The sequence below is a fragment of the Medicago truncatula genome, chromosome 7 (assembly GCF_003473485.1).
Source record: "Medicago truncatula cultivar Jemalong A17 chromosome 7, MtrunA17r5.0-ANR, whole genome shotgun sequence".
Taxonomy (NCBI): Eukaryota; Viridiplantae; Streptophyta; class Magnoliopsida; order Fabales; family Fabaceae; genus Medicago; species Medicago truncatula.
In genome coordinates this window covers 50607195-50632935 of record NC_053048.1, presented here as the reverse complement: position 1 = coordinate 50632935, position 25741 = coordinate 50607195, and the positions used below count along the sequence as shown (strand labels likewise).

The following is a 25741-nucleotide window of genomic DNA, read 5'->3' as shown; positions in this document are numbered from 1 at the left end:
AAATTATCTTGAATATGGTTTTGGGTTCAATGAAAGGTAAGTGGGATAATTTCATATTTTGACCTTTGGTGGATAACTCTTAGAGCCCAAAACTGTTGCCCTGTTGCCAAGACAGGTTTCTCAGCATGTTATGCCAAGACAGGTTTCCCAGCATGTTATGCCAAGACAGTTTTTGACCTTTGAAATGTATCGACAATACTACATTATCAAGCTGAAGGTTGTATGGCGTAATGTGCATGATATTCTTGGATACAACCTAAAGTTTGCCTTTTAAAATGCAATGTGTCAACTGTCAATGTTGCACTATTTCAAGCCGAAGGTTATGCCTTTTTTTTTTCAATGTATTTTTGCCCTTTCCAGTTTAGAGGTAGTATGTAGGATGACTTAATAAGTAGTTGTTTCAGTTTGTGGAGTACTTATTCAAAGTTCGTGGTGTACTTCTCTTTTCTAATTCAAAGATCAATGTAAATTGTTTTTCCTACGGTTAAGAGATGCATAAAATCTGACCAAAAATTCTCAAGCTCAGGTCCTCCCAAATGTAAGATTTTAGTTGAGGAGAAATCAGACTGCTCCCTTACAATGGAGAGTTTCATCAAGTTCTACACTGTACTGATCTTCCGATTCTTAATGAAATGAAATAAAAACTTGTCCCACGTATACCATTAACTATTTTTTCCAAATGAAATTATCTCCACCAACTAATTCTTCTTTAACACCAAATAACAACACTATTAATACATGATACAAGAACAAAACCTATAAGCATTTTCTTATGTTTTTGGAATGGTTCTTAACCAAAAGTGCATCTTTTCTTTCCGTGAAATTGGATTTGAGGAAATTATCGTTTGTTTAGTTAAGAACCATGCATAAAGCACTTAGGAAATGCGCCTAAGTTTTTTATTCCATAAACCAATTAGCATTCCAAAAAAATATTAAATCTTGATTTTGCATCTTCGTATGTCCGTTTACCCAACTTATGACATTGTTGAGACGGATACCTATATTCATTTCATTTACTAGATTTTCTTCAAGGTTAATAAATTAAATGTAGTAAAAACTAACACGGTAACTATATGTGATAACCAAGTCCACACACATGGTGCTGACTGTAATATTTCATGAAAAGCCAATACTGCTAGTACACAACATTCCATTAAAAGAACTGTCTAAACAGAAGAATAGTATCACAAAATTTAAAAATAAACAAAATTCCTTGAGGCTACTAAAAGTCATCCCGCAACTTTACTGACCTTATCACCTGAATCTGCAACAAAAAAAAATCGAACATTAAGACAAAGTAAACAACCCAAAACCATGCATGCTGCTATACAAGAGAAGAGGCCCTATTTATAAAATTGCAAAATTAAAAACACTAAAAAAAAAATATTAGAATAGAACTTAAATGGTTATCATAGACAAAAGTAAGTTGTAATCTACAGATAGATTTCAAAACCATAAACTATGCTATCACAGATCGGATAGGCACCATTACATTTACCATGATTTAGTTCTCATATTAGAACTATCTAATATCTCATATTAGATAGCTCTGTTGTCAAAGCAGAAATGCAGCGCTGCGCGGCCACCCCAAAAATTGACGCGGCGCAGGGTGCGGGCGCTATTTCGGTTACGCGGACACTAATATATTTAATATTAAAATACATAAAAAAATTACTAAAATACCTTAAACATTACTCAAAATTCATGAAGTATTCCTAATTTGAAATAAAAGTCACAAGTCTTAAGCAAAACATAAAACATATTTGCAAAAAATACTAATAAAATTCAAGGAAACTGACACTTTAAGCCTCTAAAACTTAAAGTAACAAAACTGCAAAACATTAACAATTAACAAGTTCTTCCTCCCAATTAACAAATTGACAAATTAACAAATTCTGAAATCAAGAGATGAAGAGAGGAGAACAAAGATGGATTCTGAGATGATGAGACGAGGAGATGGATTTTTTTTGTTGGTACGATGAAGAAGTTGAGTTTGTGGCTGTGTATTTGGTTCTGGTGGAGAAGAGTAATAGTTAGGGTTTTGAAAATTACAAAAATGACCCTTAAAATGGTTTTAAATGAAGGGAAATCTAGTATTTTACACAGGGTTGTCAAAAGCGGCCGCATCGCGCCCGCTTTTGCCCGCAATTGTGCCCCTCCGCGTTGGAGCACTGTGCCGCGCTTTGTTGTTTTTGGCCGCTCCGCGCCGCGTTCGGCCGCTATTGACAACAGAGTTAGATAGCATGTGCAAGTACAAAGACCACATAACTCTAGAGCATAAGAACCTCGTGAATCATGATAAAACAAAGGGCAGCACTATATTAAATGTCAACAACAAGAATTGATGTCGACTGATTCTCTGTTTTCAGACTATTGTTATTAAACTAGCAAGTTTGATTTATACATAAGTTAATTGATTCATCCATATTTGTAAAATATGTAAGCACGTAAACAGGTCAGAAGTTTCAAACAGGTGCCCCATCAAATGAGAAAATGCTTGGAAAACACAAGAGGAAGTTCAATAATGTTTCATCGAAAGAAGCCAAAAAGAAAAGGACAAACAATTCAAAAAGCATCTAGGCAAGAGTTTACCTCATATGTTGCTTGGGTACATAAATACTCTTACGCGGGAACCCTAAAATTAATCCAAACACAAAAAGGTTAAGATAAAATTATAAAACCCAAATGATGATTAAAAAAACCATTTTAAAATTATTACCATTGATTTGGGGGGAAGATTTGACTTGAATTTGGCACGAACAATACCACTGTTACCATGTGGCCTTGTAACCTTGCCCCATATGCAGCGGTAATGGGTTCCATTCTTCTTCACCTTGGCCTTATAGATATATGTCATTTTCTTACCGGCATACCAAGCTACCTCTTCCTTGGTGTTCACTCCTTCAATTTGGACCAGAGATGTGTTTGGGTACTGGTTTACTTTGGATCTAAAAAAAAACAGCATAAAACAGTAAGTATTAAGCCAAAGCATCTAACCAGACATTAAAGTTTTTACAAACCAAACATAAATTAAAACACATAAAATTCGGAAAAAGTTACAAAGGGCAAGAAAAAGTTTACCTTTTGTATCCAAGGATTGTACCCCTCACGTAAAGCCTAATACAAATTAAACAAAAATATAATATTAGATTATTATATGGCAAAAACAGAGTAAATACGCATAGTGTTGGTCTCAGATAAAATAGAGTAACTACACAAACGGGAGAAAAACATGAAAATTTTCAAATTGGTACCACAAAATATAAGTGTCGGTCAAAGATCAAAACAATCAGACTAAAATGTTATCATACATTATCATAAAATCAACTATATTGACCAATATTTGAGATTTTACAGAACCAATTTGGTACTTTTAAAATTGATCTACATGTTTTTTTCAATTATGCATTTACTCTATAAACTAAAAATGAAATTATTCAATGTATGCTAATTTCTCCAAATCAGATATTTTTAGATGATAGTAGGCATCATCAAATTACTAACAGTAGCTATAGCTGAATAAATTGATAATTACAAAACATCAAACACATATACGATAATGATGATGATGAAAATACAAACAAAATCAATTGCAGAAAAGAAAGGGATCAAAACTACAGGTATAAGATGAAACGAAGAGTACCTGACACGCTCTCCTTGACGTCCCTTCACCATCTTCACGGCAACACAAACGCAGGATTCTGCCAACACTCTCAGAAACGACGGGAGATTTTAGGGTTTTATTATACCCGAGGCTTTCCGGGTTAAGCTTATTAGGGTTTCTAGTGTTCACACTTTGGCCCAATACTTTTTTATTTATCTGGCCCAAAGTTTCAAATGGAAAATATATATAAAAAGGAGAAAATTCTCAAAAGAAACAGACAGATATACAAAATGAGCACAAGAAGTACAAGCCAACCCAACATGGAACAAAAAATCCTTCCTTCCCAACTGTAAAAAGATCAAAGCAAAAAACTAAAACAATACCAAAATAATAGAAACTAACCACCAAACATAAACAACCAATGTAGCCGAATAGGAGAAAGGTTGTGAGCAGACCCGCAACCAACTAAGCTCAGACAAATTCACGATATTTACACACACTATCAATGTCAAATACCAACACAAAATGAGTTCATGATCACACATTGTGTGATCAGAATTTTATCTTTAAGCCTTAAAAAAAAAAAGTTGTCTTAAGAACCAGCTCCAAGAGGGGGATTTAATAATACCCACCAATAAGAGTACAAATGTCTCTGGCTCCCAAGAAGATGCTAGCATTATGGGATCTCTCCACAAGGATCACACAACAATTTATCAGACAAATATGAAACCTAACCCAAATCCAACTAAATAATAAGCAGACTCGTTAAATTTGAAGGTAAAATTCATTTCAGACTCACTGCAAAATATATTAGACAAAAAAATACCCAAGGTCAACTATAATCCAAGAAAAGAGATTATTGCTAGTCAGAATCCAATTCTAAAACAGTTGTCAAGAAAAATCTTTCAACTTTAAGGGATACCGAGAAAAGAGATTATGATGAGTCAGGATCATATCCTATATGGGACTATTTAACATCTCATAAGCTCAAAAATAAGTTAATTCAAACGGACCCTAATTTAATATTTGTAGGTATATTTTAAAATCTAAAAGAAGAAGATAAATGATTGCCTCTCTGCAAACGGTGGTCTAAGGCCAACCAACTTAGAAGAAGAAAAATACATGCCTTCGCACCTCACTTGCCCTCACAAGTCCAACAAAAAAGCTCATTTTATTTCAAATAATCTTTTTTTTTCACCAACCTCACAAGTTTTTTGGGATAAAATACTACATTTAAGGAAAAACTCAACTTTTTTTTGGCAGAACGGAAAATTGTTTCGAGCAACTCGGACATTAAATGTACCACCCTTGGGAGTTTAATATGGCCACGGCTAGAATAGTAAAAGGGTCGACCAAAGGTAAGTTTGATATGGTCACTTTAAACTTTAGAGTATTTGGGTGAACCGGAATTTGATATGGTCACTTTAGACTTCAGAGTATCTGGGTGAACCGGAAGAATGATAAGGTGTGGAATTACAATATTTTTGAACCCTTGGTGGATAACTCTATGAGCTCAAAAATGAGGCCAAAACAAGTAAGTTAGCCTTTAAAATGCATCGACGCTGCATCATCAAGTCGAAGATTGCACGGCGTAATGTACATGATATTCTTTGGATACAACATAGAGTTGGCTTTTTTAAAATGCAATGTTAATGTTGCACACTATTTCAAGCCGTAGGTTATTCCTTTTTTTCAACATGAGTTCACGATTCTAGAGATGTTTTTACTGGTTCCACAATGTGCTTCGAACATTACCCTTCGCAGTTGAGATTAGGTGCCATTTAAGATGAGAAAGGTGAATCATTTTCCACCATGGGAAAGGTGTTGTTTTGACCATAGATATATTAATAAATATATTCAATGGTTGAGATGGATTACCTATAACCTTTTGCTAACTTTTTGGTTTTAAACATTCTACAAAAATTGGGACCCCACATTATATAGGTTAATGTTATTTTTTTTAATGGGCCTATGTGACTAAACTAAAAATTATCAAGCCCATGCCAAAACATTTTATTGGAACCTCTCCAAACTCGCAAGCAAAGTCTAAGGTTGTGTTTGGTAATGTCTATAAACTAGCTTATAGCTTATTAAAATAGCTTATAAACTTGTTTCTTCAAAATAAAACACAACCTTATTTTAAGTAGTTTATAGCTTCTTACATTTTCAATGGTTGAGATGTTATTTTAAGTAGTTTATAGCTTCTTACATTTTCGTCGAATTTTAACCTTTAATATTATTTTACTATGTTTATCATTTTTTATAAAATAAAATAATTTCCCACTTAAAAAAAAAACCCACGTTATTGAGTAGAAAAGTAACAACGCTCCATTTGGTTGCACTACTTTCTATTTTTTTTTTTAAACGACGAACTCTCTCCTATTTTCGATAATTTTGTTTTTTGAAAAACAATTGGCTCTTTCTATAGAACCATATACATGTTTATCATTATTTTTTTCCGTTTCATATATGTATACCATTTTGAATAAATAATATGTTTTCAGTAATTGCTCAGACAAAAAAATTCTTTTCAATGAAAATAAAATAAAAATTATTTATTCCATTTCTATATATAAAACAGACATACAAGTGCGTTAGTGGCAGTCAAGTTAAATAAGTTCAATTTAAATGGATATCGTTTATTTGTTTAAAAAAAAGTTAAATAAGTTCAATTAAAAAAATATCAACAAATTCATATATCACATTAATCATTTTAAAAAGAAAAAATACTTTGAAATAAATAAAAATATTTCAAGATAAATATATTATTGTAGTAGAGAATTTTGGTGGTGTAGATAGTAGTGTTTTTTCAAATAGGAGGTGTAATTCAAAGTTTAGTTTAATATTTCATTAAAGTCTGTTTGTCTAAATAAAAATACCAAACAAAGTTACATGCAACTTGGTTAATGCCACTTGTAAGTCAAAATCAGCATTTTCACCTTTCCTATGTTAAATGACACCAGAGAAAGGTAGTGTGTATGATTTCTTTATAAGTAGTTTGTTTCAGTTTGTAAAGCACTTCTCTATTCTATTCTAAGCTTAATGTAAATTATTTTTCCTACAATTAAGATAAAATCTGTCAAATTGTTCCATTCAAACTCAGGTTACAGTGTAGAGAGCTAGTATCAAGCGTTTTATCAAGTTATAAACTGTACTGATCTCCCGCGATTCTTAATAAAATGCAGTAAACAAAAACTTATCCCACGTATATTCATTTCATTTACTAGATTTTTCTTCAAGTTCAAGGTTAATAGATTAAATGCAATAAAAATTAATATTGTAATTACATGAGATAACCAAGTCCACATACACATAGTGTTGAATATAATATTTCATAAACAGCCAATACTGTGGCAGACAACATTCCATCATTGAACGGTCTAAACAGAAAAATAATTTGTCAAAATTTAAAAAGAAACAACAATCCTTGAGGCTACTAAATATCATCCCAGAGTCCTAACCTGATCTGCAACAAAAAATCCAATGTCACAGTAAGACAGAGTAAACAACACAAAACCATGCATGCTTGCTAGACCAGAGAAGAGTCCCTCTAAAAAATTGCAAAATTAAAAACACTAACAAAAATAAAAAATCAAGAATTGAACTTAGTCATGCTCTTTCACTACGTAGTTTATTGTAGGCATAGTAAGTCATGATCTTCTGATAGAATTCCAAACAATAAACTACGTTTCTAAATATCCATACAATTGCCACATTTTCAGATCAGATATGCACATTATATTTACCATGATTTAGAACCATATATAGTTCTCCTAATAGCTAGCATGTGCCGGTACAAAGACCGCATAACTCTGAGGCATAAGAACCTCGTAATAAGACAAAGTACAGCACTATATTAAATGTCAACACCAAGAACTGATGTCTGTCTACAAGAAGAACTGATTCTCTGCTTTCAGACATTTGTTAATACTAGCTGTTTTGATTTGCACATAAGACTATTTGTTGATTTATCCATATTTGTAAAACTTGAGGGTATGAAAAATACGCTAGGAGTTTCAAACATGTGCCCCATCAAATGACAAAATGCATGAAAAACACAGGAGAAGGTTCAATAATGCTTCATAGAAAGATGAGATGAAAAAGAAAAACGCAAAAACAATTCAAAAAGCATCCAGGACATGGGTTTACCTCATATGTTACTTGGGTACATAAATACTCTTACGCGAGATCCCTGCAATGCATCCACACTCAAAAAGTCAAGATAATGTTATTAAACACAATTGATAAGAATAAAAATGTGTTGGTAAATTATTACCATTGATTTGGGAGGAAGATTTGATTTGAATTTGGCACGAACAATACCACTGTTACCATGAGGCCTTGTAACCTTGCCCCATATGCAACGGTAATGGGTTCCGTTCTTCTTCACCTTGGCCTTGTAGATATATGCCATTTTCTTGCCGGCATACCAAGCTACCTCTTCTTTGGTGTTCACTCCTTCAATTTGGACCAGAGATGTGTTTGGGTACTGGTTTACTTTGGATCTAAAAAACAGCATAAAACAGTAAGTATTAAGCCAAAGCATCTAACCAGACATTTTCATAAACCAAACATTAAATAAAACACCGGTAGCACAAAATTCGAAAAAGTTGCAAATAGCAAGAAGAATATACCTTTTGTATCCAAGGATTGTACCCCTCACATAAAGCCTAATACAAATTGAACAAGAAAGTATATATTAGCTTGTTTTATATATTTGATAAAATAAAAATACATAAAAAATAGAATAGATACACAGACTGATCTTTGAGTAAAAGACACAAAAACATATTTGGTCATAAGAAATCAAATTATCAATTCAGTAGCACATAGTAGAGTGAAGACCCATTTTCATCCCACAATTTTTTGTGACCCGATTTAATCCCTAACAAAAATAAAACCAAAAGTAGCCCCGATATCTTCATACTAGCGACAAATTAGTCCCGTTATAAAAATGTATGTCAGGGACCAAGTTCAGTTTTATTTTGGACCAAGTTCAGTTTTATTTTTGTCAGGATTAAATATAGCTGCCAAAAAGTTGTGAGGACCAACATAAGCCATCACTCCACAAAGTATTAAAGGCATGTTTGGATAAATTGCTTATTTGCAGCTTAGAGCACAAGCACTTATCATGAGAACATAATATATTATAGGTTTTATTTAAGAAAACTCTGTCAAAAAAAATAAAAATAGAAGTAGATGATATTTGAGAACTTGTGAAAATCAGCTGGAAAAAAGCTTGTGATAATTGCCATGAGCTGTTTTCACAAGTTCTCCAAACAGTCTCACAAAAACTTATGACCGTGGATAAGCTCAATAAGCCCATCCAAACAGGCATTAGACATTGGTCAAAAATCAAAATAGTCATACTAAAATGTAGTTAAAAATCATCTTAAAAAAAAATAAATAAATAAACCAAATTGACTGTCATTTGAGATTTTAGAGAGACCAATTTAGGATGCTTTTTCTTAATACTAGTCTATAAACTAAATCTAAAACTTTCCTCAAAAAAAAAAAAAAAAAAAAAAAACTAAATCTAAAACTATTCGAATCCCTTATTCACTGCATGTTAATTTCTTCAAATCAGAAATGGTGAATGATAGTAACTAACTATAGTTCAAAAACATAAACGATGATGATGAAAATACAAATAAAAAAGGCTGAAACGAGGAGTACCTGACTCGCTCTCCTTGACGTCCCTTCACCATCTTCACAGCAGCAGCAGCAGCAGCAGCAGCAAACACCCAAAATCCCGACACTCTCAAAACGGATTAGGGTTTTATTATACCCGAGGTTTTCTGGGCTTCTAGCGTCGACACTTTGGCCCAGTAACTATTCCCTCCGTCCATGTATGTTAGTCCTATTGCTTTTCTTTTCTTCACATTTCTTAAGAAAAGTTGTTAATGTAATTGAGGTGTCTATTTTGTTGTAAGTATTACAAAATTGTCCTTTGTTTATATGTGTATTAAATTTGACTTTTCATATTTCAAGACAAGTTAGTAATATTAAGGGTATGTTTAAAAAATATATATATATATATATCTAGTAATTTGAAAAGTGGTTTACATTTATGGACAAAAAATTTAAGAGTTTAAGGATAATTAAACAAACTTTGTTGTAATAAGGACTAAAATTAGAAGTAATTCTTTTTTTTAGGGACTAAAAAATCTATTAAAATTAAGTAAAGATTAAACTTGAAAGGTCCCTATTTTATAGGGATCAAAAACATATTTAACCCTAAAATAAAATAAAAAGTAGATTATGGTCATACTATTAAGTGGATCCCACTACTTTTTCATTTTTTAACTTCATTGTGTTTTTATGTCTTCAAATAAAAAAATGGAAAAGGTATTGAATGGACAGGGTCTTATCTCGTAATTAGAGCGGCAGTGAGAGATAACTTTAGACAAAAAAAGTTTGAAACCTATCATATTAATGTTGATGGATGTGATTTGGTAACTTTTATTAGAATGGGATTTAAATGTAGTCTTGATTAATTGAAGATGTAATTTACTTTTTTTAATGGTCATGTAAGACTTTTTCAACATATATAGATAAAAAATGAAGTTTGGTATAACAATTTTAAATATAAAGAACCAACTTGCAGTAAAAAAAATTATAAAGGCCTTCTTTGAAATCATAGAAGAAGTTACAGGGTTTTGGTATAATTTTGCTGAACTTTAAAAAACAAATTAAGAAAGTGAATTGAATTAGAATGAGATTTTAAAAGATTATTTTACAACAAACAAAACTTGAAGGTTTTAAAGTACTTTTTTGTAGGATAGCGTTGATTTTTAATGAATCTGCAACACGGACTTTTGCGATTTGAAAGCAAATTAGATTTTTTTAGGAGGAAAGATAAACATTAACGTGTCTGTCTGCTCCTGTTATAGTGTGACAATTATTGTTTGAATAATATATATTTTTAAATAATTTAAATAATATTATAAAAAGATAAATAATAAATAAATTAGTTTAAATGAAGGAGAACAATAGAAGAAAAAAAAGTCACACCAAAACTATATAGGGTTAATGGTGCTTTACCCCCTGTAATATAGGTCATTTTTTGTTTTCCCCTTTGTAAAATACTTTTTTTTGATTTACCCCTGTAATTTTTATCTTTATTTTTTTTTTTGCAGAATTTTTTCGTTTTTTTATGACCTATTAGGGGGTATTCCAAAAAATATATATTTTACAGAGGGGTAAATCAAAAAAAATATTTTACAGGGGAAAAATAAAAAATGACCTATATTACAGGGGGTAAAAGCACTATTAACCCAACTATATACTACCATTTGGGTTGGGAATAGGCCAGGCCAGGCCAGGCTTTGATAGGCCTGAGCTTGGCCTACGAAATAAATCACAAGCCTGAGCCTGGCCTATGGCCTATCATAGGCTGTTTTTCTAGGCCTGGCCTGGCCTATTTAAAATCCTGGACTGGCCTGAAAGCCTACTTACAGGCCTACTTCACATTAAGGCCATCAAATAGTTCATTTGGCCTACTAAATAGGTTAAACTTGTCTTAAAGCCTACTTAAAAGCCTATTTCACCACAACTAAATTTCAACTAGATTAAAGCCTACATAAAAGCTTATAACAACAAAGCCTATTAAGGGACTAATAGAAAGAGAAAAAGATGTTTCAGTTTGTGGAGTACTTATTCAAAGTTCGTGGTGTACTTCTCTTTTCTAATTCAAAGATCAATGTAAATTGTTTTTCCTACGGTTAAGAGATGCATAAAATCTGACCAAAAATTCTCAAGCTCAGGTCCTCCCAAATGTAAGATTTTAGTTGAGGAGAAATCAGACTGCTCCCTTACAATGGAGAGTTTCATCAAGTTCTACACTGTACTGATCTTCCGATTCTTAATGAAATGAAATAAAAACTTGTCCCACGTATACCATTAACTATTTTTTCCAAATGAAATTATCTCCACCAACTAATTCTTCTTTAACACCAAATAACAACACTATTAATACATGATACAAGAACAAAACCTATAAGCATTTTCTTATGTTTTTGGAATGGTTCTTAACCAAAAGTGCATCTTTTCTTTCCGTGAAATTGGATTTGAGGAAATTATCGTTTGTTTAGTTAAGAACCATGCATAAAGCACTTAGGAAATGCGCCTAAGTTTTTTATTCCATAAACCAATTAGCATTCCAAAAAAATATTAAATCTTGATTTTGCATCTTCGTATGTCCGTTTACCCAACTTATGACATTGTTGAGACGGATACCTATATTCATTTCATTTACTAGATTTTCTTCAAGGTTAATAAATTAAATGTAGTAAAAACTAACACGGTAACCATATGTGATAACCAAGTCCACACACATGGTGCTGACTGTAATATTTCATGAAAAGCCAATACTGCTAGTACACAACATTCCATTAAAAGAACTGTCTAAACAGAAGAATAGTATCACAAAATTTAAAAATAAACAAAATTCCTTGAGGCTACTAAAAGTCATCCCGCAACTCTACTGACCTTATCACCTGAATCTGCAACAAAAAAAAATCGAACATTAAGACAAAGTAAACAACCCAAAACCATGCATGCTGCTATACAAGAGAAGAGGCCCTATTTATAAAATTGCAAAATTAAAAACACTAAAAAAAAATATTAGAATAGAACTTAAATGGTTATCATAGACAAAAGTAAGTTGTAATCTACAGATAGATTTCAAAACCATAAACTATGCTATCACAGATCGGATAGGCACCATTACATTTACCATGATTTAGTTCTCATATTAGAACTATCTAATATCTCATATTAGATAGCTCTGTTGTCAAAGCAGAAATGCAGCGCTGCGCGGCCACCCCAAAAATTGACGCGGCGCAGGGTGCGGGCGCTATTTCGGTTACGCGGACACTAATATATTTAATATTAAAATACATAAAAAAATTACTAAAATACCTTAAACATTACTCAAAATTCATGAAGTATTCCTAATTTGAAATAAAAGTCACAAGTCTTAAGCAAAACATAAAACATATTTGCAAAAAATACTAATAAAATTCAAGGAAACTGACACTTTAAGCCTCTAAAACTTAAAGTAACAAAACTGCAAAACATTAACAATTAACAAGTTCTTCCTCCCAATTAACAAATTGACAAATTAACAAATTCTGAAATCAAGAGATGAAGAGAGGAGAACAAAGATGGATTCTGAGATGATGAGACGAGGAGATGGATTTTTTTTGTTGGTACGATGAAGAAGTTGAGTTTGTGGCTGTGTATTTGGTTCTGGTGGAGAAGAGTAATAGTTAGGGTTTTGAAAATTACAAAAATGACCCTTAAAATGGTTTTAAATGAAGGGAAATCTAGTATTTTACACAGGGTTGTCAAAAGCGGCCGCATCGCGCCCGCTTTTGCCCGCAATTGTGCCCCTCCGCGTTGGAGCACTGTGCCGCGCTTTGTTGTTTTTGGCCGCTCCGCGCCGCGTTCGGCCGCTATTGACAACAGAGTTAGATAGCATGTGCAAGTACAAAGACCACATAACTCTAGAGCATAAGAACCTCGTGAATCATGATAAAACAAAGGGCAGCACTATATTAAATGTCAACAACAAGAATTGATGTCGACTGATTCTCTGTTTTCAGACTATTGTTATTAAACTAGCAAGTTTGATTTATACATAAGTTAATTGATTCATCCATATTTGTAAAATATGTAAGCACGTAAACAGGTCAGAAGTTTCAAACAGGTGCCCCATCAAATGAGAAAATGCTTGGAAAACACAAGAGGAAGTTCAATAATGTTTCATCGAAAGAAGCCAAAAAGAAAAGGACAAACAATTCAAAAAGCATCTAGGCAAGAGTTTACCTCATATGTTGCTTGGGTACATAAATACTCTTACGCGGGAACCCTAAAATTAATCCAAACACAAAAAGGTTAAGATAAAATTATAAAACCCAAATGATGATTAAAAAAACCATTTTAAAATTATTACCATTGATTTGGGGGGAAGATTTGACTTGAATTTGGCACGAACAATACCACTGTTACCATGTGGCCTTGTAACCTTGCCCCATATGCAGCGGTAATGGGTTCCATTCTTCTTCACCTTGGCCTTATAGATATATGTCATTTTCTTACCGGCATACCAAGCTACCTCTTCCTTGGTGTTCACTCCTTCAATTTGGACCAGAGATGTGTTTGGGTACTGGTTTACTTTGGATCTAAAAAAAAACAGCATAAAACAGTAAGTATTAAGCCAAAGCATCTAACCAGCCATTAAAGTTTTTACAAACCAAACATAAATTAAAACACATAAAATTCGGAAAAAGTTACAAAGGGCAAGAAAAAGTTTACCTTTTGTATCCAAGGATTGTACCCCTCACGTAAAGCCTAATACAGATTAAACAAAAATATAATATTAGATTATTATATGGCAAAAACAGAGTAAATACGCATAGTGTTGGTCTCAGATAAAATAGAGTAACTACACAAACGGGAGAAAAACATGAAAATTTTCAAATTGGTACCACAAAATATAAGTGTCGGTCAAAGATCAAAACAATCAGACTAAAATGTTATCATACATTATCATAAAATCAACTATATTGACCAATATTTGAGATTTTACAGAACCAATTTGGTACTTTTAAAATTGATCTACATGTTTTTTTCAATTATGCATTTACTCTATAAACTAAAAATGAAATTATTCAATGTATGCTAATTTCTCCAAATCAGATATTTTTAGATGATAGTAGGCATCATCAAATTACTAACAGTAGCTATAGCTGAATAAATTGATAATTACAAAACATCAAACACATATACGATAATGATGATGATGAAAATACAAACAAAATCAATTGCAGAAAAGAAAGGGATCAAAACTACAGGTATAAGATGAAACGAAGAGTACCTGACACGCTCTCCTTGACGTCCCTTCACCATCTTCACGGCAACACAAACGCAGGATTCTGCCAACACTCTCAGAAACGACGGGAGATTTTAGGGTTTTATTATACCCGAGGCTTTCCGGGTTAAGCTTATTAGGGTTTCTAGTGTTCACACTTTGGCCCAATACTTTTTTATTTATCTGGCCCAAAGTTTCAAATGGAAAATATATATAAAAAGGAGAAAATTCTCAAAAGAAACAGACAGATATACAAAATGAGCACAAGAAGTACAAGCCAACCCAACATGGAACAAAAAATCCTTCCTTCCCAACTGTAAAAAGATCAAAGCAAAAAACTAAAACAATACCAAAATAATAGAAACTAACCACCAAACATAAACAACCAATGTAGCCGAATAGGAGAAAGGTTGTGAGCAGACCCGCAACCAACTAAGCTCAGACAAATTCACGATATTTACACACACTATCAATGTCAAATACCAACACAAAATGAGTTCATGATCACACATTGTGTGATCAGAATTTTATCTTTAAGCCTTAAAAAAAAAAAGTTGTCTTAAGAACCAGCTCCAAGAGGGGGATTTAATAATACCCACCAATAAGAGTACAAATGTCTCTGGCTCCCAAGAAGATGCTAGCATTATGGGATCTCTCCACAAGGATCACACAACAATTTATCAGACAAATATGAAACCTAACCCAAATCCAACTAAATAATAAGCAGACTCGTTAAATTTGAAGGTAAAATTCATTTCAGACTCACTGCAAAATATATTAGACAAAAAAATACCCAAGGTCAACTATAATCCAAGAAAAGAGATTATTGCTAGTCAGAATCCAATTCTAAAACAGTTGTCAAGAAAAATCTTTCAACTTTAAGGGATACCGAGAAAAGAGATTATGATGAGTCAGGATCATATCCTATATGGGACTATTTAACATCTCATAAGCTCAAAAATAAGTTAATTCAAACGGACCCTAATTTAATATTTGTAGGTATATTTTAAAATCTAAAAGAAGAAGATAAATGATTGCCTCTCTGCAAACGGTGGTCTAAGGCCAACCAACTTAGAAGAAGAAAAATACATGCCTTCGCACCTCACTTGCCCTCACAAGTCCAACAAAAAAGCTCATTTTATTTCAAATAATCTTTTTTTTTCACCAACCTCACAAGTTTTTTGGGATAAAATACTACATTTAAGGAAAAACTCAACTTTTTTTTGGCAGAACGGAAAATTGTTTCGAGCAACTCGGACATTAAATGTACCACCCTTGGGAGTTTAATATGGCCACGGCTAGAATAGTAAAAGGGTCGACCAAAGGTAAGTTTGATATGGTCACTTTAAACTTTAGAGTATTTGGGTGAACCGGAATTTGATATGGTCACTTTAGACTTCAGAGTATCTGGGTGAACCGGAAGAATGATAAGGTGTGGAATTACAATATTTTTGAACCCTTGGTGGATAACTCTATGAGCTCAAAAATGAGGCCAAAACAAGTAAGTTAGCCTTTAAAATGCATCGACGCTGCATCATCAAGTCGAAGATTGCACGGCGTAATGTACATGATATTCTTTGGATACAACATAGAGTTGGCTTTTTTAAAATGCAATGTTAATGTTGCACACTATTTCAAGCCGTAGGTTATTCCTTTTTTTCAACATGAGTTCACGATTCTAGAGATGTTTTTACTGGTTCCACAATGTGCTTCGAACATTACCCTTCGCAGTTGAGATTAGGTGCCATTTAAGATGAGAAAGGTGAATCATTTTCCACCATGGGAAAGGTGTTGTTTTGACCATAGATATATTAATAAATATATTCAATGGTTGAGATGGATTACCTATAACCTTTTGCTAACTTTTTGGTTTTAAACATTCTACAAAAATTGGGACCCCACATTATATAGGTTAATGTTATTTTTTTTAATGGGCCTATGTGACTAAACTAAAAATTATCAAGCCCATGCCAAAACATTTTATTGGAACCTCTCCAAACTCGCAAGCAAAGTCTAAGGTTGTGTTTGGTAATGTCTATAAACTAGCTTATAGCTTATTAAAATAGCTTATAAACTTGTTTCTTCAAAATAAAACACAACCTTATTTTAAGTAGTTTATAACTTCTTACATTTTCAATGGTTGAGATGTTATTTTAAGTAGTTTATAGCTTCTTACATTTTCGTCGAATTTTAACCTTTAATATTATTTTACTATGTTTATCATTTTTTATAAAATAAAATAATTTCCCACTTAAAAAAAAAACCCACGTTATTGAGTAGAAAAGTAACAACGCTCCATTTGGTTGCACTACTTTCTATTTTTTTTTTTAAACGACGAACTCTCTCCTATTTTCGATAATTTTGTTTTTTGAAAAACAATTGGCTCTTTCTATAGAACCATATACATGTTTATCATTATTTTTTTCCGTTTCATATATGTATACCATTTTGAATAAATAATATGTTTTCAGTAATTGCTCAGACAAAAAAATTCTTTTCAATGAAAATAAAATAAAAATTATTTATTCCATTTCTATATATAAAACAGACATACAAGTGCGTTAGTGGCAGTCAAGTTAAATAAGTTCAATTTAAATGGATATCGTTTATTTGTTTAAAAAAAAGTTAAATAAGTTCAATTAAAAAAATATCAACAAATTCATATATCACATTAATCATTTTAAAAAGAAAAAATACTTTGAAATAAATAAAAATATTTCAAGATAAATATATTATTGTAATAGAGAATTTTGGTGGTGTAGATAGTAGTGTTTTTTCAAATAGGAGGTGTAATTCAAAGTTTAGTTTAATATTTCATTAAAGTCTGTTTGTCTAAATAAAAATACCAAACAAAGTTACATGCAACTTGGTTAATGCCACTTGTAAGTCAAAATCAGCATTTTCACCTTTCCTATGTTAAATGACACCAGAGAAAGGTAGTGTGTATGATTTCTTTATAAGTAGTTTGTTTCAGTTTGTAAAGCACTTCTCTATTCTATTCTAAGCTTAATGTAAATTATTTTTCCTACAATTAAGATAAAATCTGTCAAATTGTTCCATTCAAACTCAGGTTACAGTGTAGAGAGCTAGTATCAAGCGTTTTATCAAGTTATAAACTGTACTGATCTCCCGCGATTCTTAATAAAATGCAGTAAACAAAAACTTATCCCACGTATATTCATTTCATTTACTAGATTTTTCTTCAAGTTCAAGGTTAATAGATTAAATGCAATAAAAATTAATATTGTAATTACATGAGATAACCAAGTCCACATACACATAGTGTTGAATATAATATTTCATAAACAGCCAATACTGTGGCAGACAACATTCCATCATTGAACGGTCTAAACAGAAAAATAATTTGTCAAAATTTAAAAAGAAACAACAATCCTTGAGGCTACTAAATATCATCCCAGAGTCCTAACCTGATCTGCAACAAAAAATCCAATGTCACAGTAAGACAGAGTAAACAACACAAAACCATGCATGCTTGCTAGACCAGAGAAGAGTCCCTCTAAAAAATTGCAAAATTAAAAACACTAACAAAAATAAAAAATCAAGAATTGAACTTAGTCATGCTCTTTCACTACGTAGTTTATTGTAGGCATAGTAAGTCATGATCTTCTGATAGAATTCCAAACAATAAACTACGTTTCTAAATATCCATACAATTGCCACATTTTCAGATCAGATATGCACATTATATTTACCATGATTTAGAACCATATATAGTTCTCCTAATAGCTAGCATGTGCCGGTACAAAGACCGCATAACTCTGAGGCATAAGAACCTCGTAATAAGACAAAGTACAGCACTATATTAAATGTCAACACCAAGAACTGATGTCTGTCTACAAGAAGAACTGATTCTCTGCTTTCAGACATTTGTTAATACTAGCTGTTTTGATTTGCACATAAGACTATTTGTTGATTTATCCATATTTGTAAAACTTGAGGGTATGAAAAATACGCTAGGAGTTTCAAACATGTGCCCCATCAAATGACAAAATGCATGAAAAACACAGGAGAAGGTTCAATAATGCTTCATAGAAAGATGAGATGAAAAAGAAAAACGCAAAAACAATTCAAAAAGCATCCAGGACATGGGTTTACCTCATATGTTACTTGGGTACATAAATACTCTTACGCGAGATCCCTGCAATGCATCCACACTCAAAAAGTCAAGATAATGTTATTAAACACAATTGATAAGAATAAAAATGTGTTGGTAAATTATTACCATTGATTTGGGAGGAAGATTTGATTTGAATTTGGCACGAACAATACCACTGTTACCATGAGGCCTTGTAACCTTGCCCCATATGCAACGGTAATGGGTTCCGTTCTTCTTCACCTTGGCCTTGTAGATATATGCCATTTTCTTGCCGGCATACCAAGCTACCTCTTCTTTGGTGTTCACTCCTTCAATTTGGACCAGAGATGTGTTTGGGTACTGGTTTACTTTGGATCTAAAAAACAGCATAAAACAGTAAGTATTAAGCCAAAGCATCTAACCAGACATTTTCATAAACCAAACATTAAATAAAACACCGGTAGCACAAAATTCGAAAAAGTTGCAAATAGCAAGAAGAATATACCTTTTGTATCCAAGGATTGTACCCCTCACATAAAGCCTAATACAAATTGAACAAGAAAGTATATATTAGCTTGTTTTATATATTTGATAAAATAAAAATACATAAAAAATAGAATAGATACACAGACTGATCTTTGAGTAAAAGACACAAAAACATATTTGGTCATAAGAAATCAAATTATCAATTCAGTAGCACATAGTAGAGTGAAGACCCATTTTCATCCCACAATTTTTTGTGACCCGATTTAATCCCTAACAAAAATAAAACCAAAAGTAGCCCCGATATCTTCATACTAGCGACAAATTAGTCCCGTTATAAAAATGTATGTCAGGGACCAAGTTCAGTTTTATTTTGGACCAAGTTCAGTTTTATTTTTGTCAGGATTAAATATAGCTGCCAAAAAGTTGTGAGGACCAACATAAGCCATCACTCCACAAAGTATTAAAGGCATGTTTGGATAAATTGCTTATTTGCAGCTTAGAGCACAAGCACTTATCATGAGAACATAATATATTATAGGTTTTATTTAAGAAAACTCTGTCAAAAAAAATAAAAATAGAAGTAGATGATATTTGAGAACTTGTGAAAATCAGCTGGAAAAAAGCTTGTGATAATTGCCATGAGCTGTTTTCACAAGTTCTCCAAACAGTCTCACAAAAACTTATGACCGTGGATAAGCTCAATAAGCCCATCCAAACAGGCATTAGACATTGGTCAAAAATCAAAATAGTCATACTAAAATGTAGTTAAAAATCATCTTAAAAAAAAATAAATAAATAAACCAAATTGACTGTCATTTGAGATTTTAGAGAGACCAATTTAGGATGCTTTTTCTTAATACTAGTCTATAAACTAAATCTAAAACTTTCCTCAAAAAAAAAAAAAAAAAAAAAAACTAAATCTAAAACTATTCGAATCCCTTATTCACTGCATGTTAATTTCTTCAAATCAGAAATGGTGAATGATAGTAACTAACTATAGTTCAAAAACATAAACGATGATGATGAAAATACAAATAAAAAAGGCTGAAACGAGGAGTACCTGACTCGCTCTCCTTGACGTCCCTTCACCATCTTCACAGCAGCAGCAGCAGCAGCAGCAGCAAACACCCAAAATCCCGACACTCTCAAAACGGATTAGGGTTTTATTATACCCGAGGTTTTCTGGGCTTCTAGCGTCGACACTTTGGCCCAGTAACTATTCCCTCCGTCCATGTATGTTAGTCCTATTGCTTTTCTTTTCTTCACATTTCTTAAGAAAAGTTGTTAATGTAATTGAGGTGTCTGTTTTGTTGTAAGTATTACAAAATTGTCCTTTGTTTATATGTGTATTAAATTTGACTTTTCATATTTCAAGACAAGTTAGTAATATTAAGGGTATGTTTAAAAAATATATATATATATATATCTAGTAATTTGAAAAGTGGTTTACATTTATGGACAAAAATAAAGTCAAATGAGTGCTTAAATATAGGGACCGAGGAAATACTTTTTTATGAAATTTGGCCCAAACTTTCAAATGTATATATGATTATTGCTAGTAAATATTTTTCTACTTAATGTTGTGCTCCTTAATTTTCGGATATCAAACCATTAATTGATTTGAATCTTCAATCTTCGAACTCTCAACTTTTATCCGTGGGAAGGGAAAAAATGAGTAAAAACCTTAAGAGACTTTGGATTCGGGGGTTGGTTTCGAATAGGGAAGGTTTGACGCACCCTACACGACTACGGTATTCCGTAGGAACCTATTGCCTAACTTATCTTGTGCTAAATTATTTTGCTTATTTGAAAATTATTGCCTAAGAGTCTAGGTGAAAGAATGGAGGGAGAAGAAGTATGTTTTTTTGTTGTTTTTATTTGATTTGGAAGGATAAATCCTTTGACTACGTACCCTAAAGGGAAGGGATCAAAACCGTCGTAGTTCCACTCAAAAGTTCTTTTTGGTGGGTTGGATTGATTTTAACATTTTTGAAAAAAAGTTTTAAGAAGAGCTAAGAGGCCTCAAGGCATGAGAGAAAATAAGATGAGATTGGCTAAATTTTAATTATAAGAAATCCAAGTCTAATATGGAGGTTAAATTGATTAAGCATTTGATTAAGAAAATAAAAGGAAAAAACACTTGGGTTAAAATCCAAGGTTTCTTAAGAAAATATTTTTGAAGTTTTATATATTTGATTTTTTTGGAAAATGATTTTTTCTAAGTTAAACGCAAGCTAAAAAAACTAAACGCAACGACGTAACGTGATAAAAAAAATGAAAAGTTTATAAGAAACATTGGATCTGAAGCAAACTCTCAAGTACCTGAACCTAAAATTACTAGTGGTTTGATTTTAAGAAATTTTTTGAAGTCCAATCATTAACCTAACTATCACTAATTCATTTCGGTCATCGATCGCGGGTACGACTTAAAACGGTCAAAATAAAGTGTGGTGTCGATGTTACTTATCATTTTCAGATATTTACAATGGACCTAGATACATGCTATGGTCTCAAGTGAATTGTAAATGACAAGAAAAAATAAAATGCATAAATTAAAATACATCAAATCCTATATACACACTAAAAATTAATAATGATAGAATAAATGATAAGAAATAAAATATGCATGAGATAGTTCTAAATAATAATGTAATTACAAAGTAAATGGAATAAAAAACAGTAAATAACAATTAAAACAAATCATAATATTTTTTATAAACTTTAGAGAAAAAAATTTGAAGTAAAAGAGGTGCAGAATGTAAAAACAGTGGTGAAAATAGAAAAACAGTAATGGTTTTTATAAGAAAATTTGGCTCAGACTGGACAAATTTGAACCGTCAGATGAATCAGAAGGTCCAGATTCAATCACAGTGGAATATCATCACAGCCACAAGATCTAAATCAAAGAGTTAAAAAAACAAGGGTGCACAGTATACGGTGGGCAGGCGTGCGTGTGAACATTCAACGAATAGGACAAAAATCCGTGGGACTCGCGTGAGTCAACGGAGAGAAGAAAGTCCACTTCTTCTTCTCCGTTGAAGCATCACGTAAAAACACAACAACAAGAGCACCATATTCACAAAAAACTCAAACTCTAAAATCTTCACCAAATCTCACAAAATAAAATACCATTTTGCTTATATTTTCACGCTGATCATGAATCTAAGATTATATTTCACAGTGAATGTTTGTATAGAGAGAAAAGTGAGAATAAAGTTTTGACCCAAAAAAATAAACTAAAAAACACCCGTGAGTTAAGCAAAAATAATTGAAGGGAAAGAATCATAACAATTACAGGGGTATCAAAACATCAAAACCCACCTTAATTGAGCATTGAAATGGTCTAACTCACTATCACTTTTTCTTGAGAAATTGTGGTTTTGAATTCACGAATTTGAGTGTTTTTTTTTTTTTTTTTTGAGTTTTTGAGTGTTTTTGGTTTGATGGAAATGTTTATGAACTTTTGGTTGAAGAATGGTGAAGTTTCATGGAGAATTGAAGATTTTGGAATTTTTGATGAAAATGATGATTTTGGCAACTCAAAATTTCGGCCTCCTCCCTCTCTCATTTTTTGGGTACTTAGAGAATCCACATCCATGCGTCCAATTTGGTGGTATAAATGGACCCTACTTAATATATTATATTAGTTCACACTTCTCAATTATTTAAACCACTCAACTATATTTTTCAAATATTCATACCACTCATCTAAAACTTTAAAATGAGTCTCACTTATTTCACAATATACTCCAAATTTATATTTTACATTAATAAAATATTGTTAATTAAATGGGTTCAGCTTTTCAAATTTTGGTTTTCATCCCTTTAATGAATAAAATATTACTAATAAATGAAAAGGTGAAAGAATGGCTACGGTATCCAAACTTAGCTACGTAGTAAATATTTACCACCACCACTATATCAATTATCGGTTCCCAAACTGACACAAGGTGCTACATGCTAGCAAAAGCATTACAAACTACTACCGATATTTATGCTCTTATAGAGGGGGTAGCTTGGTCACCAAGAGTGCAAAAATTAGGTTAAGTGGTGGATAAGAAAGGGTAGTTTGAAATTTTGCAAAAAGAGAGTTTTTGGGACCTCTTTGGATGATTTTTTTTGGTGGTGAGTGATGATGTGTTGGATAATGATGATGTGTTGTATGTGAAGAAGAATCTAGATGCACAATTTGAGGGGAAAGAAATGAAGCGGGAGTGAAATGTGCATTCTGTGTAAGCTTGTGAACATTAGTGTTTTTTTTTAATTTTGTGATAAAAAGAAAATAATAAAATAATAATAATAAAAAAAATTGGTGTAAAGTTGTGATTTTTGTGATTAGAAATGTAATCGAAATGAGAGGAATTGAAATTGAAATGTTTGGTGTGAAGAAATTGAGTTTTCTTGAGAACGAAGTAACGAAATAAAAATGTGAGAAAAATAAATAAAAAAGGAAAATTTGGAGTCAATTTGTGGAGCAAGTAACTAAGAAGAAAAACATTAATGAGAATGCATTTGGCGTGAAATAAAAAAAGGTTTATATGAAAACGGTTAAAAAATGGGGTATGACAACTGTAATTAGACCGATAAGATCCTTACTAAAAATGGAGAATGATATTTAGTGAGAAATAGAATAAAGGGTTAAATATGTTTTTGATCCCTAAAAAATCGGGGCCTTTCAAGTCTAGTCCTTACTTAATTTTAATGGTTCTTTTAGTCCCTAAAAAAAATTATGCACTTAGTATTAATCCCTCGTCAATTCAAATTTGTTTAATTTATGTTTAAACTCTTGAGTTTTTGAACAATTTTTTACAGACGTGTTAAGAACATTACTAAAAGTTCCTATGCAAAAAATTATCGCAAAATTTGATTTCTACGTCCAGATTTTGTTAATTTTATCTTTAACTTTTTCCGTTTTAAAAAATTCATATTTAATTCGTTTCATGTTAAAAAATTCTAAATTTTAGTAAATGAACCTTTCATAGTGTTCTAAACTTGTCTAAAATAAATCGTTAAAAAATTTAAGAGTTTAAGGATAATTAAACAAACTTTGTTGTAATAAGGACTAAAATTAGAAGTAATTCTTTTTTTTAGGGACTAAAAAATCTATTAAAATTAAGTAAAGATTAAACTTGAAAGGTCCCTATTTTATAGGGATCAAAAACATATTTAACCCTAAAATAAAATAAAAAGTAGATTATGGTCATACTATTAAGTGGATCCCACTACTTTTTCATTTTTTAACTTCATTGTGTTTTTATGTCTTCAAATAAAAAAATGGAAAAGGTATTGAATGGACAGGGTCTTATCTCGTAATTAGAGCGGCAGTGAGACATAACTTTAGACAAAAGTTTGAAACCTATCATATTAATGTTGATGGATGTGATTTGGTAACTTTTATTAGAATGGGATTTAAATGTAGTCTTGATTAATTGAAGATGTAATTTACTTTTTTTAATGGTCATGTAAGACTTTTTCAACATATATAGATAAAAAATGAAGTTTGGTATAACAATTTAAAATATAAAGAACCAACTTGCAGTAAAAAAAATTATAAAGGCCTTCTTTGAAATCATAGAAGAAGTTACAGGGTTTTGGTATAATTTTGCTGAACTTTAAAAAACAAATTAAGAAAGTGAATTGAATTAGAATGAGATTTTAAAAGATTATTTTACAACAAACAAAACTTGAAGGTTTTAAAGTACTTTTTTGTAGGATAGCGTTGATTTTTAATGAATCTGCAACACAGACTTTTGCGATTTGAAAGCAAATTAGATTTTTTTAGGAGGAAAGATAAACATTAACGTGTCTGTCTGCTCCTGTTATAGTGTGACAATTATTGTTTGAATAATATATATTTTTTAAATAATTTAAATAATATTATAAAAAGATAAATAATAAATAAATTAGTTTAAATGAAGGAGAACAATAGAAGAAAAAAAAGTCACACCAAAACTATATAGGGTTAACGGTGCTTTACCCCCTGTAATATAGGTCATTTTTTGTTTTCCCCTTTGTAAAATATTTTTTTTTGATTTACCCCTGTAATTTTTATCTTTATTTTTTTTTTTTGCAGAATTTTTTCGTTTTTTTATGACCTATTAGGGGGTATTCCAAAAAATATATATTTTACAGAGGGGTAAATCAAAAAAAATATTTTACAGGGGAAAAATAAAAAATGACCTATATTACAGGGGGTAAAAGCACTATTAACCCAACTATATACTACCATTTGGGTTGGGAATAGGCCAGGCCAGGCCAGGCTTTGATAGGCCTGAGCTTGGCCTACGAAATAAATCACAAGCCTGAGCCTGGCCTATGGCCTATCATAGGTTGTTTTTCTAGGCCTGGCCTGGCCTATTTAAAATCCTGGACTGGCCTGAAAGCCTACTTACAGGCCTACTTCACATTTTAAGGCCATCAAATAGTTCATTTGGCCTACTAAATAGGTTAAACTTGTCTTAAAGCCTACTTAAAAGCCTATTTCACCACAACTAAATTTCAACTAGATTAAAGCCTACATAAAAGCTTATAACAACAAAGCCTATTAAGGGACTAATAGAAAGAGAAAAAGATGTTTATATTTTTAATATATGCAATTATTTTGATATAAAAAAAATATTTTTTAATAAATAAGCATTAATAGGTCGGCCTATTAGGCTTAACAGTCTTTTTTTGAAGC

The 25741-nt window shown here is 31.8% G+C and overlaps 4 protein-coding genes across 8 annotated transcripts; all 4 read right to left on the bottom strand.

Annotated features, from left to right (window-relative positions):
* Positions 1 to 1076: 1076 nt before the first annotated feature.
* On the bottom strand, positions 1077 to 3799 carry LOC120576893 (60S ribosomal protein L35a-1). 2 transcript variants are annotated; one of them, XM_039827512.1, is made up of 5 exons: positions 3644 to 3799; positions 3082 to 3117; positions 2720 to 2948; positions 2593 to 2635; positions 1077 to 1264 (listed from the first exon to the last, which is right to left on the bottom strand). In XM_039827512.1, the coding sequence occupies exons 1-4, from the start codon at positions 3673 to 3675 to the stop codon at positions 2594 to 2596; spliced, it is 339 nt and encodes a 112-aa protein (XP_039683446.1). In that variant the 5' UTR covers positions 3676 to 3799; the 3' UTR covers positions 1077 to 1264; position 2593. The 2 variants fall into 2 exon arrangements, with proteins under 2 accessions (XP_039683446.1, XP_039683445.1); XM_039827511.1 differs by having other exon boundaries at positions 1077 to 1258.
* Positions 1077 to 9436, bottom strand: LOC25481347 (60S ribosomal protein L35a-1). Of its 2 annotated transcripts, none has more exons than XM_039827508.1 (5): positions 9281 to 9436; positions 8239 to 8274; positions 7881 to 8109; positions 7754 to 7796; positions 1077 to 1264 (listed from the first exon to the last, which is right to left on the bottom strand). In XM_039827508.1, exons 1-4 carry the CDS (start codon positions 9310 to 9312, stop codon positions 7755 to 7757), a joined length of 339 nt encoding a protein of 112 aa, XP_039683442.1. In that variant the 5' UTR covers positions 9313 to 9436; the 3' UTR covers positions 1077 to 1264; position 7754. The 2 variants fall into 2 exon arrangements, with proteins under 2 accessions (XP_039683442.1, XP_013441621.1); XM_013586167.3 differs by lacking the exon at positions 1077 to 1264 and adding an exon at positions 6852 to 7070.
* Positions 9437 to 11920: 2484 nt separating this feature from the next.
* Positions 11921 to 14642, bottom strand: LOC25481346 (60S ribosomal protein L35a-1). 2 transcript variants are annotated; one of them, XM_039827510.1, is made up of 5 exons: positions 14487 to 14642; positions 13925 to 13960; positions 13563 to 13791; positions 13436 to 13478; positions 11921 to 12108 (listed from the first exon to the last, which is right to left on the bottom strand). In XM_039827510.1, exons 1-4 carry the CDS (start codon positions 14516 to 14518, stop codon positions 13437 to 13439), a joined length of 339 nt encoding a protein of 112 aa, XP_039683444.1. In that variant the 5' UTR covers positions 14519 to 14642; the 3' UTR covers positions 11921 to 12108; position 13436. The 2 variants fall into 2 exon arrangements, with proteins under 2 accessions (XP_039683444.1, XP_039683443.1); XM_039827509.1 differs by having other exon boundaries at positions 11921 to 12102.
* LOC120576892 (60S ribosomal protein L35a-1) lies at positions 11921 to 20278 on the bottom strand. 2 transcript variants are annotated; one of them, XM_039827507.1, is made up of 5 exons: positions 20123 to 20278; positions 19082 to 19117; positions 18724 to 18952; positions 18597 to 18639; positions 11921 to 12108 (listed from the first exon to the last, which is right to left on the bottom strand). In XM_039827507.1, the coding sequence occupies exons 1-4, from the start codon at positions 20152 to 20154 to the stop codon at positions 18598 to 18600; spliced, it is 339 nt and encodes a 112-aa protein (XP_039683441.1). In that variant the 5' UTR covers positions 20155 to 20278; the 3' UTR covers positions 11921 to 12108; position 18597. The 2 variants fall into 2 exon arrangements, with proteins under 2 accessions (XP_039683441.1, XP_039683440.1); XM_039827506.1 differs by lacking the exon at positions 11921 to 12108 and adding an exon at positions 17695 to 17913.
* Positions 20279 to 25741: the final 5463 nt, after the last annotated feature.